This window comes from Berghia stephanieae, chromosome 10 (assembly GCF_034508935.2).
Source record: "Berghia stephanieae isolate SIO BIC M18660-M18661 chromosome 10, UCSD_Bste_1.3, whole genome shotgun sequence".
NCBI lineage: Eukaryota > Metazoa > Mollusca > Gastropoda > Nudibranchia > Aeolidiidae > Berghia > Berghia stephanieae.
Genome location: NC_088369.1, coordinates 36,794,393 through 36,811,892, shown reverse-complemented (window position 1 = coordinate 36,811,892; position 17,500 = coordinate 36,794,393). Strand labels below are relative to the sequence as shown.

General features: G+C 38.9%; 1 protein-coding gene across 4 annotated transcripts in view; it reads left to right on the top strand.

Moving 5' to 3' along the window:
- LOC144981071 (uncharacterized) overlaps nt 1-17,500 on the top strand; it is a 466,989-nt gene that overhangs the window by 367,536 nt on the left and 81,953 nt on the right. For all 4 annotated transcript variants that reach the window (XM_078929181.1, XM_078929183.1, XM_078929180.1 and 1 more), the window contains 2 exons: nt 7,106-7,205; nt 13,569-15,744. In XM_078929181.1, the coding sequence (XP_078785307.1) occupies nt 13,824-15,744 (1,921 nt within the window). In that variant the 5' untranslated portion in view covers nt 7,106-7,205; nt 13,569-13,823. The remainder of the gene's footprint in view (nt 1-7,105; nt 7,206-13,568; nt 15,745-17,500) is intronic.

The following is a 17,500-nucleotide window of genomic DNA, read 5'->3' as shown; positions in this document are numbered from 1 at the left end:
CTTTCTTTCATTCATTCTTTCTTTCTTTCTAATTTATCCTTGTTTATATTTCTTTCTTTCTTTCTTTCTTTCATTCTTTCTTTCTTTCTAATTTATCCTTGTTTATATTTCTTTCTTTCTTTCTTTCATTCATTCTTTCTTTCTTTCTAATTTATCTTTTTTATATATTTCTTTCTTTTCTTCTTTCATTCATTCTTTCTTTCTTTCATATTTATCTCTTTTTCATATTCTTTCTTTCTTTCTTTCTCTTTCATTCATTCTTTCTTTCTTTCTAATTTATCCTTTTTATCATTTTTTTCTTTCTTTCTTTCATTCCTTTTTTCTTTCTTTATCATTTTATATTTTCTTTTTTCTTTTATCATTTTTTTTTACTTTGAGCACAAACCTATTGGTTGCTTGAAATACGTTTTTTCTATTTATCTTTTAAATGTTTTTAAGTATTGTTGTTGTAGTGTTGTTGTGTTTTGTATGCGTGGCGCAAAACCAATGTGTTGCTTTGAGAAAGAGGTTTTAAGTCTAAAATTAACGTGAGAGATAGTTGAGAGGTGGAAGTTGTGTGTGTGTGTGTGTGTGTGTGTGTTGTTCGTGCTGCGTGTGTGATGAGAAGAGTATAAGAGAGAGAGAGAAAGAGAGAGTGAGAAGATAGAAGAGAAGTGTTGTTAGTGAGGAGAGTGAGTGGAGAGAGAGATACGAATAGATAGATAGATAGATAGATAGAGAGCAGAGAGAAGAGAGAGAGAGATAGATAGAAGATAGATAGAAGAGAGAGAGAGAGAGAGAGGAGAGAGAGAGATTTTTGAATGGATTGAAGTTATTGTTATGCGCCTAAAGGTTTATTGTAGGACTGGGGGCAATATAAATAAATTTCATTATTATTATTATTATTATTATTATTATTATTATTATTATTATTATTATTATTATTATTATTATTATTATTATTATTATTATTATTATTATTATTATTATTATTATTATTATTATTATTATTATTATTATTATTATTATTATTATTATTATTATTTTATTCCATCTATCTTTCATTCATTCTTTTTTTCCTTCTGTCTGTCTTACTTTCTTTCTTTTTTTCTTTGTTTCTTTGCTTCTTTTTATCTTTTTGTTTGTTCATTCATTCTTTCTTTCTTTATTTATTTCTATCTGATTATTTTTTCTACTGTCTGAGCAATAAGGTCTAATGAGGGTTGGTTGATAAATACGGTTTTATTCTCATTTATCCTGTGTTTATATTTCTCCTTCTAGAATATCAGCTTCGTTATTGCCGTTACCTACCGCATCGGAGGCTAGATGTTGATGTCGTCGTCGTCGTTTTTGTTGTTGTTGTTGTTGTTGCTGCTGTTGGTGTTGTTGTTGTTGTTGTTGTTGTTGTTCTTGCTGCTGTTGGTGTTGTTGTTGTTGTTGTTGTTGTTGATGTTGTTGTTGGTGTTGTTGATGTTGTTGTTGATGTTGTTGTTGTTGTTGTTGTTGTTGCTGCTGTTGTTGGTGTTGGTGTTGTTGTTGTTGATGTTGATGTTGGTGTTGTTGTTGTTGATGTTGTTGTTGGTGTTGTTGTTGTTGATGTTGTTGTTGGTGTTGTTGTTGTTGTTGGTGTTGGTGTTGTTGTTGTTGTTGTTGATGTTGGTGTTGGTGTTGTTGTTGTTGATGTTGTTGTTGGTGTTGTTGTTGTTGATGTTGTTGTTGGTGTTGGTGTTGTTGTTGTTGTTGTTGATGTTGTTGTTGGTGTTGTTGTTGATGTTGTTGTTGGTGTTGTTGTTGTTGATGTTGTTGTTGTTGTTTGTTTGTTTGGCTCTGTGGTCTAGTGGTATAACACTCGCTTTCGGATCGGAAGGTTCTGGGTTAGAGCATCACACTCGGCGCATTGTTGAGTCCTTGGAAAAGGTTCTTTACTCACATTCTCTCACCGTACTCAGGTGTAAAATGATGACCTGGCCGTTAACAGCGTGGCCTTTGTCCGAAAAATTGTAATATCGCCTATCAGGCGTCATGTCCCGTCCCATATGTAAAATTTTGCTGTTGACCAGGGACCCCTTATAAAGCGCTTTGAGCACATTTAGTGGATATTGCGCTATATAAAGCTCAATTTTGTTGTTGTTGTTGCTGCGGCTGTTGGTGTTGTTGTTGTTCTTATATCGATATATCGTCCTTCTTCGTATCGACCTTTTCCTCCTACGACTACTAATTCTTCTAGTGATAATGATATCGATAACCAATAATAACTGTCTACAGTATCGATATTAAGACTAGACGCGAATATTATGTTAATTACAATGCTTTACATTGTTTACATTAACATTATCGTCAACAGCCGGATGGAATTACCTTATTACCGCGCATGCGGATTTGCACACGACGTCCTAACAATGACGTAACGTATATTGTTTGTTATGGTGAATATTGTTGTTAAATAATGCGCGTTGTGATGAGAAGTCGACGTGAAATTATCAAGAACTATTCGTGATTATTCGATATTTGTGTTGTCAAGACGTTTATATTGATACAGTCGCGCCCGGGAATCTGGACGCCGGTTAATGGGAACATTCGCTTAATAGGATTAAATAGTCTGATGTCACGTCTGCCCAGCAACGAGCAGCTTGGTTCTAAATAAAGAAAATCAGTAAATTTTTCTCTTCTGACTAGAACTTTTTCACATGTCATGTGATCTGAATGTATAAAAGTCAAAAAGTGATCAGATTTATAATGTTTTTCTCATCTGTATAGATAGAAGGAAGATGACGTCACTCAGGCCTATGTTATTGTTTTTTTGCCATCCAAGTTTGTGAGTAATTCTCACTAAACTGTATTAACCTGACTATAAACGTTCAATGTTACGCATGATTTTGTGTGTTGGTCCGTCTTACTTCAGGATGGCAATGCTGTGAGCTTTTTAGCCTAGCGCATACTATCTATACACTTTTATGCTATTTCATAAGGGCGTCCGCCATTATTCCGATAGTTTAGAACAAGTTACTAAGTTACTATGCGTCATTACGAAGGAAGTGACGTCACGACTGTTGAACACTATTGGAACGATCGGTCTAGGAATGATTCATTCTGTCCCGTAGGAATTGGTACCTCGATCCCTGATTAATTGATGTCTGGTGTTCAGCCAAAATACTCACATTATCCGACAGCCGGATATAACGTACCCACACACAAAACTATTAGCGTTTACAGTCTGATTGGTAGAATTTAGTGAGAACTACTTATGAAAGTGGCTGGCTAAAAATAATAACAATGAGCTGAGTCGCGTCAATTTTGTTCCTTCTATAGATAGTATGCGCTTGGCTAAGAAGCTCTCAACATTGCCATCCGGAAGTATTACGGACCAATACACAAAACTCTGTGTAACCATGAACTTTTATAGAATGGATAATACAGTTTTATGGGAATTGCTCGTAAACGTGGATGGCAAAAAAAAAAAAATCCCAATAACAAAGACCCGAGTGACGTCAACTTCATTCTATCTATATCTATATCTTTGAGTAAAAGACATCTTCAAAAACATTTAAATGATACTTCTTTTTAAAAGAATCTGTTTTTTTAGTGAAATTTACGCTTGATAATATGACGTCACAAATGATTAGTGTTAACTTGATATCATTACGCGTTACTATTTAGGAAGATGGGTGGAATTAAAAAAATAGTTTTTGTTACTAAGGGAGCAGCATGGCTCATCGGTATACAGTCTTTGTTTCGTACCCGAAAGGTACCGAGTTCGATCGCCTGCCGCTGCGCTGTGTGGTCTTGAGCAGCAAGTCACCTTCCCCTAGCTCAAATTGCGGCGCTGCACTGCGGCTGACGCCTGGGTTATTCCAGTCATCCCTTGGAATAAACTCTAAAGACAAATTCCCCCTATGGGATGAATAAAGGGAATTTTTATTTTATTATTTCATTTTATTTAGAAACCAATCTCCATTTATTGTCTTCAGTAAAAGCTACTACAACAGTAACCAACATTTCATATATTTTTGATAATAAAATCAATTTTTTAAACCGTCTATGTCACATCAACATAATAACCGTTTTTAGGCTCTGGGTCACATATTATTATTTGAAAATAAATTTTCGCTTCTTCAATTATTTAATTTTCACTTCACAAATCACCACTAGAATATCTTGACGAAGTAAACAGATTATTTATTTAATGGGTGGAATAAACGTCGATATTATTGTGTGAGAATTGTGAAATTGACAGAATTAGAATAATGATAGTAATATGGATTATTGTGGTCTTTGAAAATTCCTTATTTATTTTTAAACGCGACAAAAACAACGCCGACGACAACAACAATAAACAACAACAAACAACAACAAACAACAAACAACATCATCATCCAGTTATCGTAATTTAGAATTATTACATTGTATTTTCTACACTCAAATTCATTTGAAACATTAGCGTCGTTGACTATAGGGAATGAGATTCGCGGAAGAGTAGCGTCCCTTGATTGGACGTCACCCATAGTCTGTGACGTCACCGGCGGAAAAGTTATTAGAGAGAGAACGTCATGTTGGTTGTGCGCATGGGTCTCTCGTCCTCGCGGCCTGCCATCCGCGTTTGTGAGTTGTTCTCACTAAACTGTATTAACCAGACTATAAAAGTTCATGGTTACATATAGTTTGTGTGTTGGTCCGTTATACTTCCGGATGGCAATGGTGTGGCCAAGCGCATTCTATCTATATAATATTATTATTAAAATCTACATAGATCTATTTTTAGAATTGTGTTTACTAAAAAACACGTGTTTTGAATGACACAAACAACTATCTAGATAATTATTCAAGTGTAAAAATCTGAATAATTGTATATGAAAGGTGCCAGACAAAACACAAAAGAAAAATGGAGAGGCCTTCCGAAAGCTCCTACATCCCCAGTATTCTTGTTTTTTATAATGTTCTTGTAGAGGGTTTCGAGGGGGAGGGGGGGGGTTAAAAGTCTCCCCCTTCCCAAACCCCATACTAGAACAAGAATACTGGGGATGTAGGAGCTTTCGGAAGGCCACCCGAAAAATGCAAGAAATATAAATACATCCCAAAATATCAGTCTACCTCGACTGGGGATCGAACCTCAGACCTTTTGATTACACCGGTCCGACGTGTTACCATTATTACACCATTGCTTTGTCTGGCACTTTTCATACACACCAAACGTGCTCAACGCGCATTACAAAGGGTCTCTAGCCAACAACAACAACAGTTAACATGTAGGACGAGACATGAAGCCTGTCAGGCGATTTTACAGTTATTTTTCCGGACAGAGACAACACTGTAAACGGCGAGATGATACTCATTCTAAACTTGAGTTCGGTGACAGAGAATGTGAATAAAGAACCTTTTCCAAGATCTCAACTATGCGCCGCTCGGGACGCGAACCGAACCCAGGATCTTCCGACCCGAAGGCGGAGAACACATATCCGTCAAATTTCCCCAGTCTAGGTTCTTGTAGCTTTTCTTAGATAAGAATACGCTTCAACAGTCGTGACGTCACTTCCCTCGTAATGACGCATGACTGGCCCTAAACTATCGGAACAATGGCGGACGCCCTTATGAAATATTTCTCCGACTAGCATAAAACCGTATCCAGGGATAAAAAAAAACAATATAAAAAATGATCATGTTTTGACTTTTACACATTCTGTCACAAGACATATGAAAATTTCTAGCCAGCATGAGGAATAAAAAGAACCTATTTACATTGTTTAGAACCAAGATGGCCGCCGTTGAATCCAATTAATTAGGTACTATAAATAATACGATTTATGATCGAATCGGGAACTTATTGACAACGTGTCGGCAACTCGGCATTTTTCGATTGAATGAACATAATTCCGAATATTACACCCAACGTGTGCGTATTTGCAGATCTGACGTCCCAAATTCTTATGGTCTCGTCGTTGGAATGGAAATATTCTTGTAGATAGTGTGCGCTTATAAGCTAAGAAACTCACAATATTGCCATCCGGAAGTATAACGGACGGACCAACACACAAAACTATGTGTAACCTTAAACGTTTATAGTCTGGTTAATACAGTTTAGTGAGAATAACTCATAAACGCGGATGGCAAACAAAAAATAACAAAGACCCGAGTGACGCCAACTTCATTCTATCTATACCGACGCAAAAAATTCTCCATTGCAACAATGTTACAATGAGCACATACTTGCGTCCGATTATCAGACCTGCAAATACGTATATTATTATGTTGATTATACCCTTATCTTTACTTTTTTTTTTTTTTTTTTGCTAGATATCATTTGTTTTGTGATTTAAATTGAATTAAAAGTCAGTAGATGTGCTATCATGAGTCATCGATCGTGCTTAATGATCTGCACGAAACGAGATGACTTAATTACACAACTAGAGAGACAGAGAGAGAGAGAGAGAGAGAGAGAGAGAGAGAGAGAGAGACAGATAGAGAGAGACTAGTTAATGATCTGAAAAGTGATGACATGATTACACTAAGAAGAGAGGGAGAGCGAAAGAGAGAGAGAGAGAGAGATAGAGAGAGCAAGAGAGAGAGGGAGAGGGAGAGAGAGAGAGAGAGGGAGAGAGAGAGAGAGAGAGAGAGAGAGAGGGTGGGCTAATCACATAATTTGTTGACATTTTCAATTCAATTGAATTGTTTTGCCTTCAAATCTTGTTACTTTCAACGAATTCCTAGTTTGATCAATGTTTGTGGAATGAAAAGATTGCAACAATAAGATTTAATCTTGGTTATGCGTTGTAAACACTCGTTTTCATTCAAAGATATTCACCATACAAGCTCATTACCAACTTTGCGAATTACATAAAAAGATATTAAAAGAAAAAAAACCCTACAAATACACGAAACGAAAAATTATCCAACAAAACAAAAATAAAAATCACCCCCCCCCCCCTTTAAAAAAAATCACAGAAAAAAACCCCCAACAAAACCAAACAAATAGGCAAAAAATCTAAACAACCAACCAATCAAAAAAAAATCCAAAACATCGAATTGACGGCATTTTGGTTATTCCAGATTAGATGTTAAAGTCATCATCATCATAATATTTTTTTAAAGAGTTGTTTCCTCATGTTTTTTCTTTTCCTATGTCTTTCCCAAGGTTCCAAGACTCGGAGTCAAGAAAAGATAATGATTTGGCGTCAGATGTGATGACAACGTCATGACTCCGTCAACCTGTAACCCAAACAACACAATTCAAGGTAATGATATGTTTTGTTGTTTGTTTTTAAGGGTTTTACGGTGCTTGCAACACATTCATTACGGTCATATCAGCGCCAGTAACATGGAAGACAAAGCGGTCCTACTAATTGCCGTCCGGAGCCGTACGGCGCCCCAGGAGAGCCGCCCGGAGGTCATCTAAAGCAATCTCAAGCCATCCGGAGGCCCTCAGACCTGTACGAACCTTTCCAGAAGTCTTCCGCCTTCCGAAAGCTTCTCAAAATTTGAGACCTGTACGAACCTTTCCAGAAGTCTTCTGCCTTCCGAAAGCTCCTCAAGGAGCTTTCGGAAGGCGGAAGACTTCTGGAAAGGTTTGTACAGGTCTGAGGGCCTCCGGATGGCTTGAGAATGCTTTAGATGACCCCCTGACGGCTCCGGACGGCAATTAGTAGGACCCAGAAAATAGGACAGTAAAAAAGTTCTAGAATTACAATTAAAGCATCCAAGATAAGGTAAGACAAAGGCGAATTTGCACAATATCAAAATACTTAGTTTGAAATCACCTAAAAGTCTCACCCAGACACCAGCACACGATTCCACTAAGAGAAATACACTCAAATGTTTACAGATCAAATGTTAAAAATAAAAAATAACAATACATAACAGAGAGACGATTTACAAGGGAAAAAATACCATATAGATAGTGTTAAGTTGACGTCACTCAGGACTTTGTTATTGCTTCTTGCCATCCACGTTTATGAGTTATTCTCACTAAACTGTATTAACCAGACTATAAACGTTAAAGGTTACACAAAGTTTAGTTTGTTGGTCCGTTATACTTCCGGATGGCAATGTTGTGAACTTCTTAGCCAAGCGCATACTATCTATAGTAAAACGGTAATATCTAAGTAGTCCTTCAGAGCAATGAGGTCCATAGAGCCGGAGTTTATCCCGGTCTCTATAGCGTGAAATGTTGTTTGTTGCTTTAGGTCTCTTCCAACACAATTGAGGTTATATGAGAGACCGCTGAAACAAAAAAACAAGCAATCTAACAAAAATAGTACAAATGTCAATCAAAAGCATAACTTAAAGATATCATAAGCTAAATTATAAATAACCAAGAACAAACAGGCAGAGGATTTACAGGAAAAAAAATATCCCCTGTCAAAAATACAATCACAAACCAAAGAAGCAGGATAGGTTAGTAAAGAGAAGAAGAAACGACATCACTATCGGATCGTACACCCATGCGAACATCATAGGTATTTGATTCAAGGGTGATGCTCCCATCCAACCACCCGCATAGCGTGAAATGGAAAATATTTAAAAATTGAGCTTTATATAGCGCTGTATCCACTAAATGTGCTCAGAGCGCTTTACAAGGTACTCATTTTACACCTGAGTACGGGAGAGAATGTGAGTAAAGAACCTTTTCCAAGGACTCAACTATGCGCCGAGCGCGAGGCTCGAACCCAGGACCTTCCGATCTGAAAGCGAGTGTTAAACCAGTAAACCATATAGCCGCACAATCTTATCCATTGGATAGGACGCTAGTCTATCGCAAAGTACTTTCACCAGATCTAACAGACCCAGCTACCCAATCGCTGCTGGGTGGACAGAGGGGTCAGAAAAAAATAATCTCGACTGCATCCAGAATCGATATCGGTTCATCTGCGTGTGAAGCGAGCGCTCTACCAACTGAGCTATCGGGACCCCCCCAAAAACGGTGATATCTTCATCCAAATTCAAATACCGTGAAATTGCTGAACATCTTAATGTCATTGGATTCTTCCTCTATCCACGTCATTGTTTGATTATGTGTGTGTCTGTGTACGTGTGTGTGTTTGTGTGTGTGTGTGTGTATGTGTGTGCGTGTGCGCGCGAGTGTCTGGGTGTATGTTTTTAGGGGGTGGGGGGGGGGGGGGGTTGTAGGGTTTATGTGTGAGTGGGTTTGTGGTTGGGTATGTTTGTGTGCATTTTTTGTGTGTAAATGTTTTGTATCTGTGTGTGTGTGTGTGTGTGTCTGTGTGTGTGTGTGTGTGGGGGGGGGGTATTAAGTTTGGTTGTATTTGTGTGTGGGGTTGTGGTTGGGTATGTTTGTGTGAATTTTTGCGTGTTAATGTGTGTGTGTGTGTGTGTTTGTGTGTGTGTGTGTGTAGGGGGGGGGGGGGGGGGGCGTGTTGATTTTGGTGTATATTCTTATGTTTGTGTTTTTGATTTGGCGTGTTTGTTTATGTGCAGCTGTTTGTGCGCGCCACGTTTGTATCATACATTTCTGTGTGTTTGTATGTGTACGCATGTGTGTTTATGAGTGTGCGTATGTGTGTTGGTGTGTGTGTGTGGGGGGGGGGGGGGCAGGGCGCGTGCTGAGTGATGGTTTGGGGTGTCTTCTACGAGATGGAGGGTGTGGGATATTTCCTGTCAATGGCCCAATAAAAGTCCGACCAAATTTGCCAGTCCGGCGATTACAGCTTGGTCGATGAGAAACCCGGATCTTCTTGTTGTTTGTCCTAAAAGAATTCGATGCTGCCATTCCCTGGAAAAACCCATATTTGAAAATTTGGCCAGAATATTCGTCCTTCAAAATAAAAGTGTGTGTGTGTGCGTGCGTCTACGTGGGAAAGGGTAAGCAAAATTTAACACCTACTCGCTAGCCGCCAAGAATTACGTATTCATTTCCTGAGCAGTCAATTGGGTATTAAAAAAAAATAATGACAAATAATCTTATCGCGATAAATTTGAAAACCTCATTGTTGGAATCAGCTTGAAAAGTGGAGAAAAATTGTCTTTTTCTCATAAAAATCGGTCGAGAAATAACCTTTTTTGTAATAGATTTGATTTTGAAAACAGTTTTCTCAAATTTTATAATTTTATGATAATTTCCTTGTTTTCCGGTCGATGTTCTTGATTTATATATCGTTTTTCATTTCTCAATGAGACGAACGCACTGATGTAACTCGATTGATTCAAGAGTTTAAAACACATATTTCGTGTTTTGATTGTGCGTCCAGCCGTACAAAGAATTCACGAGCGTTGAGATATGACGTAACTATACATACAAGACCTCGTTCTCCACGCCACAGTAGGGCTTCCATTCATCGCTTTCGGTCAACCGTGGTCTTTGAAGTTACACAACATATACCGCCTGTGATGCCTGTACATAAATCAAGGGTTGAGCTGACTCATTTTGACAAGCGAGCTATCAAAAGAGCAATCGTTGATTGGTCAAAAACTCAGAATTTCATATAAGGACACAAGTTCTGGAAAGCGATATCCACCCACCTGTCAGTGGACAGAACTGATATGACGAAATTAGGGCTCCATAAAATGTTATATCATGGTAGGCTCCACCCTCTATTTCTGTTCTGGCGTAGATGTAGAAGGCGATAGCATTACGGATGTCATAATGACTAGTGGGCAAAGGGTTAAAGCTTCCAAACAATCCCAATCGTCGTCTATCTCTAATCGGCCCCGTTAGAGCCCCGATGCGCAATCTGTCTACTGTCCAAAAAACGACGTCAATTTCCAGTGCTCATGGAAACAAATGGTCCCATTGGTTGAGCTATTAAATACATCTCACGATTTGTTTTCTTTTGTGGCCAAAGACTGGCATTTTGACATCATTTTTGGGTCAGTGTCAGGCTATAAGTTAACGATAGCTACGGTCAGGCTATAAGTTAACGATGGCTACGGTGACACTGACCAAAAAATGACATCAAAAGACAAGTCTTTTGCCACAAAAGAAAACAAATCGTGAGTTGTATTCAATATTTCAACCAACGAAATAACTTGTTTTCTTGAGCTCTACTAACGACAACTCACTAGACGCTACACAAACCTAAAAAATGACGTCAAACTGTAAGTCATAGAGGGTTCTTGTGTCAGGCTATATGTTATCGATGGCTACGCTAGAACCAACCCCAGGACTTTTTGACGTCATTTTTTAGGTTTTAGCACCGTCTCGTGAGTTGTCCCGTAGCCATCATTAACATATAGCCTGACCGTGGCCTTCGTAAAGTTATGGGCTGATACTGACCAAGAAATGACGTCAAAATGCGAATGTGAGTAAACACCCTTATTTATCCAAGGACTCAACTATGAGCCGAGTGAGCAAGGCTCGAACCCGGGACCTTCCGATCCGAAAGCGAGTGTCATACCACTAGATCGTATAGATAGAACAAAGATGACGTCACTCAGGCAATTGTTATTGGTTTTTGCCACCCATGTTTGTGAGTACTTCTCACTAAACTGCATTAAACAGGCTATTAACGACCAAGATTACACATAGATTTGTGTGTTGGTCCGTTATACTTCCGGATGGCAATGTTGTGAACTTCTTAGCCAAACGCATACTATCACTTTAGATAGTTCGATGTTGACTTCACTCATGTCTTTGTTATTGTTTTTTTGGCATCCGCGTTTATGAGTAATTCTCACTTAACTGTACTAACCAGACTACAAACTTTTAATGTTACACATAGTTTTGTGTGATGGTTCGTTATTCTTCCGGATGGCAATGTTATGAGTTTCTTATCCAAGCGCATGCTATCTATAGATAGTTCGAAGATGACGTCAATCATATCTTTGTTATTGTTTTTGCCATCCACGTTTATGAGTACTTCTCACTAAACTGTATTAACCCGACTATAAACGTTCATGGATACACACAGTTTTGTGTGTTGGTCCGTTATACTTCCGGATGGCAATGTTATGAGTTTCTTATCCAAGCGCATACTATCTATAGTTCAACCGGATGGCAATGTTGTGAACTTCTTAGCCAAGCGCATACTATCACTATAGCAGCACTCAGAAAATACGCCATGCATTCTCATTCATCAATGAAGGCTGGAGCAGCCCTGCAACGCTTTACGTGGTCGTTGGAGCAGAAAATTGTGTCATTATTCTATCTTGGTTGTCTAACACGACGTCAGGTCTTGATGATCGTTACAGGAATGAATGAATGAATGATGGATGGATTGAACGTCCTCCTGGTGTCACGTGATTGTTTTGTCTTGTCGCCTGGTCATTGAACTCATTGTTTGTGTGTGTGTAAGTATGTGTGTGTATGTGTGTGTGTTGTGTGAGATAGTTTCATTGACAACAACAACAGCAGGGAACGGATGTCGTATATTGCCGTACTCTGGAACAAACCCATAATATATTATTTGAAAATGTGGCCAGAAAACTGGTCCTTCAATTTGAAGGACGAGTTTTCTGGCCCAAATTTTCTCTTTTTCTTTTCAGAGTATGGCAGTACAGATAGGTAGATAGAAATTTACGTCACTCAACTTTTTGTTATTGTTTTAGCCATTCGTGAGCCTGCTTGGTAATAATAATATTATTACAGGGCTCCTTCCGCCAACCCATCGCTTCTTTCTGCGTCTAACCTGGACATCCATTTGTTCTTGGTTTGTTCTTGTCCAAAGGTCAGCATTCGGCACTTTGTCAAACCATTTCAACTTGAGGATTTGTCGAAGACAGAATTTTTTGTACAGTAAAAAAAAAAAATAATTTCTGGCCAAAATCTTAAGATTTAAAAAAAAAGTTTTTTTTATTAGTTCAGTATTTGGCAGTATGATAGGTCAATCTGTCAACCAACGGCGTCTCCCACAATGTCGGGATAATAAAGACATCCGTATTTTTTTTTGGCCAAGTGGATTTGTTCTTGTATTTTATCGGACGAGAGTCTGGGTCGATTCGTACATGAAGTGTCAAGACTTTGAAGTCAAGTAGTGCAAATTGTAAAGAATTGCTACCGGACGAACTTCCCTCCCCCTCTTCCCCTTTCCCCTATTTCCACTCTCACTTATGTCCCTCCTCCCTCTCCGCTTCTCTCCCCTCTCCATTCTTTCCCTCTCTCTTCTTGCCCCCCCCCCCCTCTAGGCTCTCCTCATACCCCCCCACCCCCCCCCACACTTCCCTTTCTATACACCTTGTCACCCTCTTCCCCTTCTTTCTCTTCCTCTCCCTCTTTCTTCCCCCTCTCTCTTTCTTCTCCTTTTCCCTTCCCTTCCCTTCACGCCTCGCTCCCTTCTCTCCCTTTGCCTTCTCTCTCTCCCCTCTTCCTTCTCATCCACTATCTTCCCTCTCCATCTCCTCCCGCCTTTTCTACCCCCCCCCCCCCAACCACCACCACAACCACCATCCCTTATCTTCCTCACAAACCTCTAGCAAGTCACCTCGCCCTATTTCAATTTACGACGCTGCACTGCGGCTGACGCCTGGGTTATTCCAATATTCCCTTGGAAAAAAACAAAACAAAACCCTAGATACAAATTTCCCCCTATGGGATGAATAAAGGGAATTTTCAAATTAATATCATTTTTATTTTTACTATTCATTAACAAAAAATTAGCCATCTATTAATTTTCCTATATATTGCTTTTTTTTTTTTTACTTCACAGAAACTCAGCTCTATTGACGAAGTTTCAATGGGTGGATGATACTGTCCTATCTCATCTAAGAAACAAAATTAGATTGTTCATTTGGATAACATTATGTCATCCCAACTACTATCATTGTCCTTGTTATCATCGACATCATCATCATCTTTATCATCGTCAGCGTGACATTATCGATGGTCTAATCAATTGGGCAAGATAAGAACAAGTCACTGACACCACTAGGGACTTCTTCAATCTGGAATACGGAATCGCTTCATGGCGATTGGCTGGTTCGCGACCTTGACCTCTGGGAGCAGGGTCAAGGCTGGCAGCCAGCACCCATCGTCGTTATCGTCGTCGTCGTCGTCGTCATCAGCCTTGTCAAATCTGAAAAGTGACGTCATTGATGCTTCGTTATCTTTAACGTCCACTTCAACTACAACTACAGCTACGAACACGATAGCTACGCCACATCGTCATCATTATCATCATCACAATCATCAGCATCATCACCATCATCATCGCCACCGACTAAACAACACCCATCGCAAATTTCACGATCTTCGGGAATCCAACAGTCTGGACCATTCTCGCAATGAATATTATAATAACAAAGATTATCCTCTAAAATTCGACGATGGTGGAAACGATTCTAAAACCATTCGCCCGGGTCATGGATATTATCATACGGATATCTCTTCCAGAAATAGTGGGTCATCCGGTGATGATAATTCTGGAACTTCAATGGAAATTAAAAGGATGTACGATGGAAATAAACTCGACAGAGAAAGGCTCTATGACCTTCCAGAACAACGGTCTTTAGTAGAGGATGAAATTGGCGGTGATTCGCATCAGCAAAAGTGGTGGTATTCGGAAAGGAATCAATTTCCACCCCTACGATCTAACCAAATTAAACAACACATTTTCGTCGGCGACGGAAGTAAGGGCGATACTGATCTTAAAGATCGAATATCGGTTCGAAGATCGGCTAGAGATATCATTGTTGAAAATGGAGATGATATCGAATCGCGGACTAGTTTAGATCGACATGGTGAAATCGATATAGGAAATGAATTTGAACTTCGTGCCATTTCAAAAAGAACTATTGCCCAGCCAATCAGAGATGAGCAATATGATTCCGTCCCTTTTAACACGAATGAGAATTCAAAGAATGCGCATTTCGACGTGGAATTTTTTCCAGATTCAATTGAACGCGAGTCATCAGATTTCGGTAATTATCAAAATAGCACGAATATCGATAATAGTAATTTTAGTACTGTTAAAAGTGTGGATGATGATAGTGGTGGTGGTGGTGATACCATTAATAGCTTCGATACCAAAGATTATATCAGAGATGCTGCATCTGCCGATGATCCCTTTCCGTCAGTCCCTTGGGGTTCATCTCCTACAAACAATGCCCCGAACGTGGCCGAATTTCAAAAAGAAATATTCGTAAACAGCAATAGCTACAGAAATCCCCATAATGATAATAATAATAATAATGATGTTGATAACATATTCGATAAAGAAGGAAACAACATGAATGATAATGCTAATTTTCCATTTTATAATAGCAATAATTATAATAATAATAATAATAATATCAACAACAACAATGATAACAGCAGCCATAACGAGGGTAATAACACTTTGTTCAATCTGGCTTCGTATTTTCAAGACGGGAATTTCACATCAAAATATTCTAACGAGCCCGTGCAAAATTATCATTTGGATTCTAATCATAACAGCAACTATGTCGACAACAATAATCTATTCTCTCCTACCAACATCTCATCTCTCGTCACTTCCGCTACTACTACCTCATCGCAATCAATTCTGGACAACATGGATAAGGATAACAATATTAATATATTTTTCCCCGGAAGTGACGCCATTTTTAATTTCAACGACACCATTTCCGGTGGGAATCTGAATGTAAATATGAGTACGAATCTGAATTATATGAACGGCACAGGCGAAGATCCGGCCGCGTCCGCGGATGTTTACGTATGGATGGTTCTGCTGATGGCTCCCTTGGTGCTCTTCGGGATTGCGGGCAACACGCTGGTGATCTTGGCGATTTCCCTGGAGAGGAGGCTCCAGAACATCACTAATTACTTCTTGCTGTCCCTCGCGGTCACGGACCTACTCGTGTCTCTCATCGTCATGCCTTTTTCCATCATCAACATGATCACGGGTGAGTAAACAAAACATTTTTATAAGAAAAAAATAGGGAATTTACTCAGTTAACTGCCGTTAACAGTTAACAGTTAACACCCCTTTCCGTTAAACTCAAACCGTTACAGAAACGCAGACAGACAAACCAAATCCTTTTTTTAGCTTGGGCGACCGAAGAGTTTCTGGAATTAAAGAAGCTGATATACAGAGAAGTGGTAAGACCTGGAATGAGAGAAAAAAGTTAGCTCGGGATAGAGAAGGATGGAAACTGTTTGTCTGTGGCCTAAACCCTGACCCAGGGTGAAAAAGGCAATGATGATGATGATGAACTGCCGTACTCTGGGAAGACACGTATTTCAAAATTTGGCCAGAATACTCGTCCTTCAAATATCGATTGATTTAAACGGCCATCTTCTTGGCAAAAAACTCTCAAACCTGGGGTTTCATCGAAGACCTCGCGAAATCCAAGGTTTGAGAGTTTTTACCAAGATGAGGGTCATTTAAATCGGTGGATATTTGAAGGACGAGTTTTCCGGCCAAATTTTAATACTTTTTAATACCAGTAATAATTTTAAAACCGAAGATTATGTTCGCGATGCTGCATCTGCAGCAGGTGACCCGTTGTCTCAAAATGGTAATATGTTGGGGTGGATTGAACCCAGGACATGAATTTAGAATTGGAATTATAGGAAATATGGCGCTAGGGCCTTTTGCAAGGTATAAAATTGTATATGAGCTTTAAGCTTTATTTTATATAACTAAATGTGCTCAAAGCGCTTTACAAGAGGTAGCTACAGCAACACTAAACATGTAGAACGAGACATGACGCCTGTTAGGCATATTGCAATTTTTTCCGGACAAAGACAACGTTGTTAACGACCAGGTACTCATTTTACCCCTGAGTACAGTGAGAGAATGTGAATAAAGAGCCTTTTCCAAGGACTGAACTATGCGCCGAGCGAGGCTCGATCCCAGGACCTTCCGATCCAAAAGCGTACTCAAGTGTAAAATGAGTACCTGGCCGTTAAAAGCATTGTAATATCGACTAACAATCGTCATATCCCGTCCTAAATGTTAAGCCAAGTTGCTGTTGCCCAGGGACCCCCTGTAAAGCGTTTGTGGATATTGCGCTATTCATTCCAAGTTTCATATTTATAAAAATGGCAAAATGACGCTTCTTTTCATTTTTGTATTTTTTTTTTCTCTCGGCATTGTCTGACACCAACGTGTGCTTATATACAAGTCTGGTCACCCACACTGTTATAATAATCCCATTGTTGCAATGGAACTCACTCTCAAACTAATGCAAAATAATGTCCATTACAACAATGTGTTGAATCAACAAGCCCTATAATGGCGTTTGGCCATCAGACCTGCTAATATATAAACGTCGCCTGACAGTGTGTCATACACACTTTTTCAGTTATTTATGACTATGAATTCATCTTCTACCACCAGTCCATCCTGCCATAATACCGCGTCGGATCACATTTCTTCATAAAAATAATTTTTGTTTATTTATTTATTTATTTATTTATTTATTTATTTATTTATTTATTTATTTATTTATCAATAGGCTTCAACAGTCGTCACGTCACTTCCCTCGTAATGAGAGCATAGTAACTTAGTAATTGGTTCTAAACTATCGGAACAATGGCGGACGCCTTTATGAAAGACTTCTCCGAAGGACATAAAAGTGTATCCAGATAAGAAAAACATTATAAATCTGATCATGTTTTATATCTACATTCTGATCACATGACATGTGAAAAGGT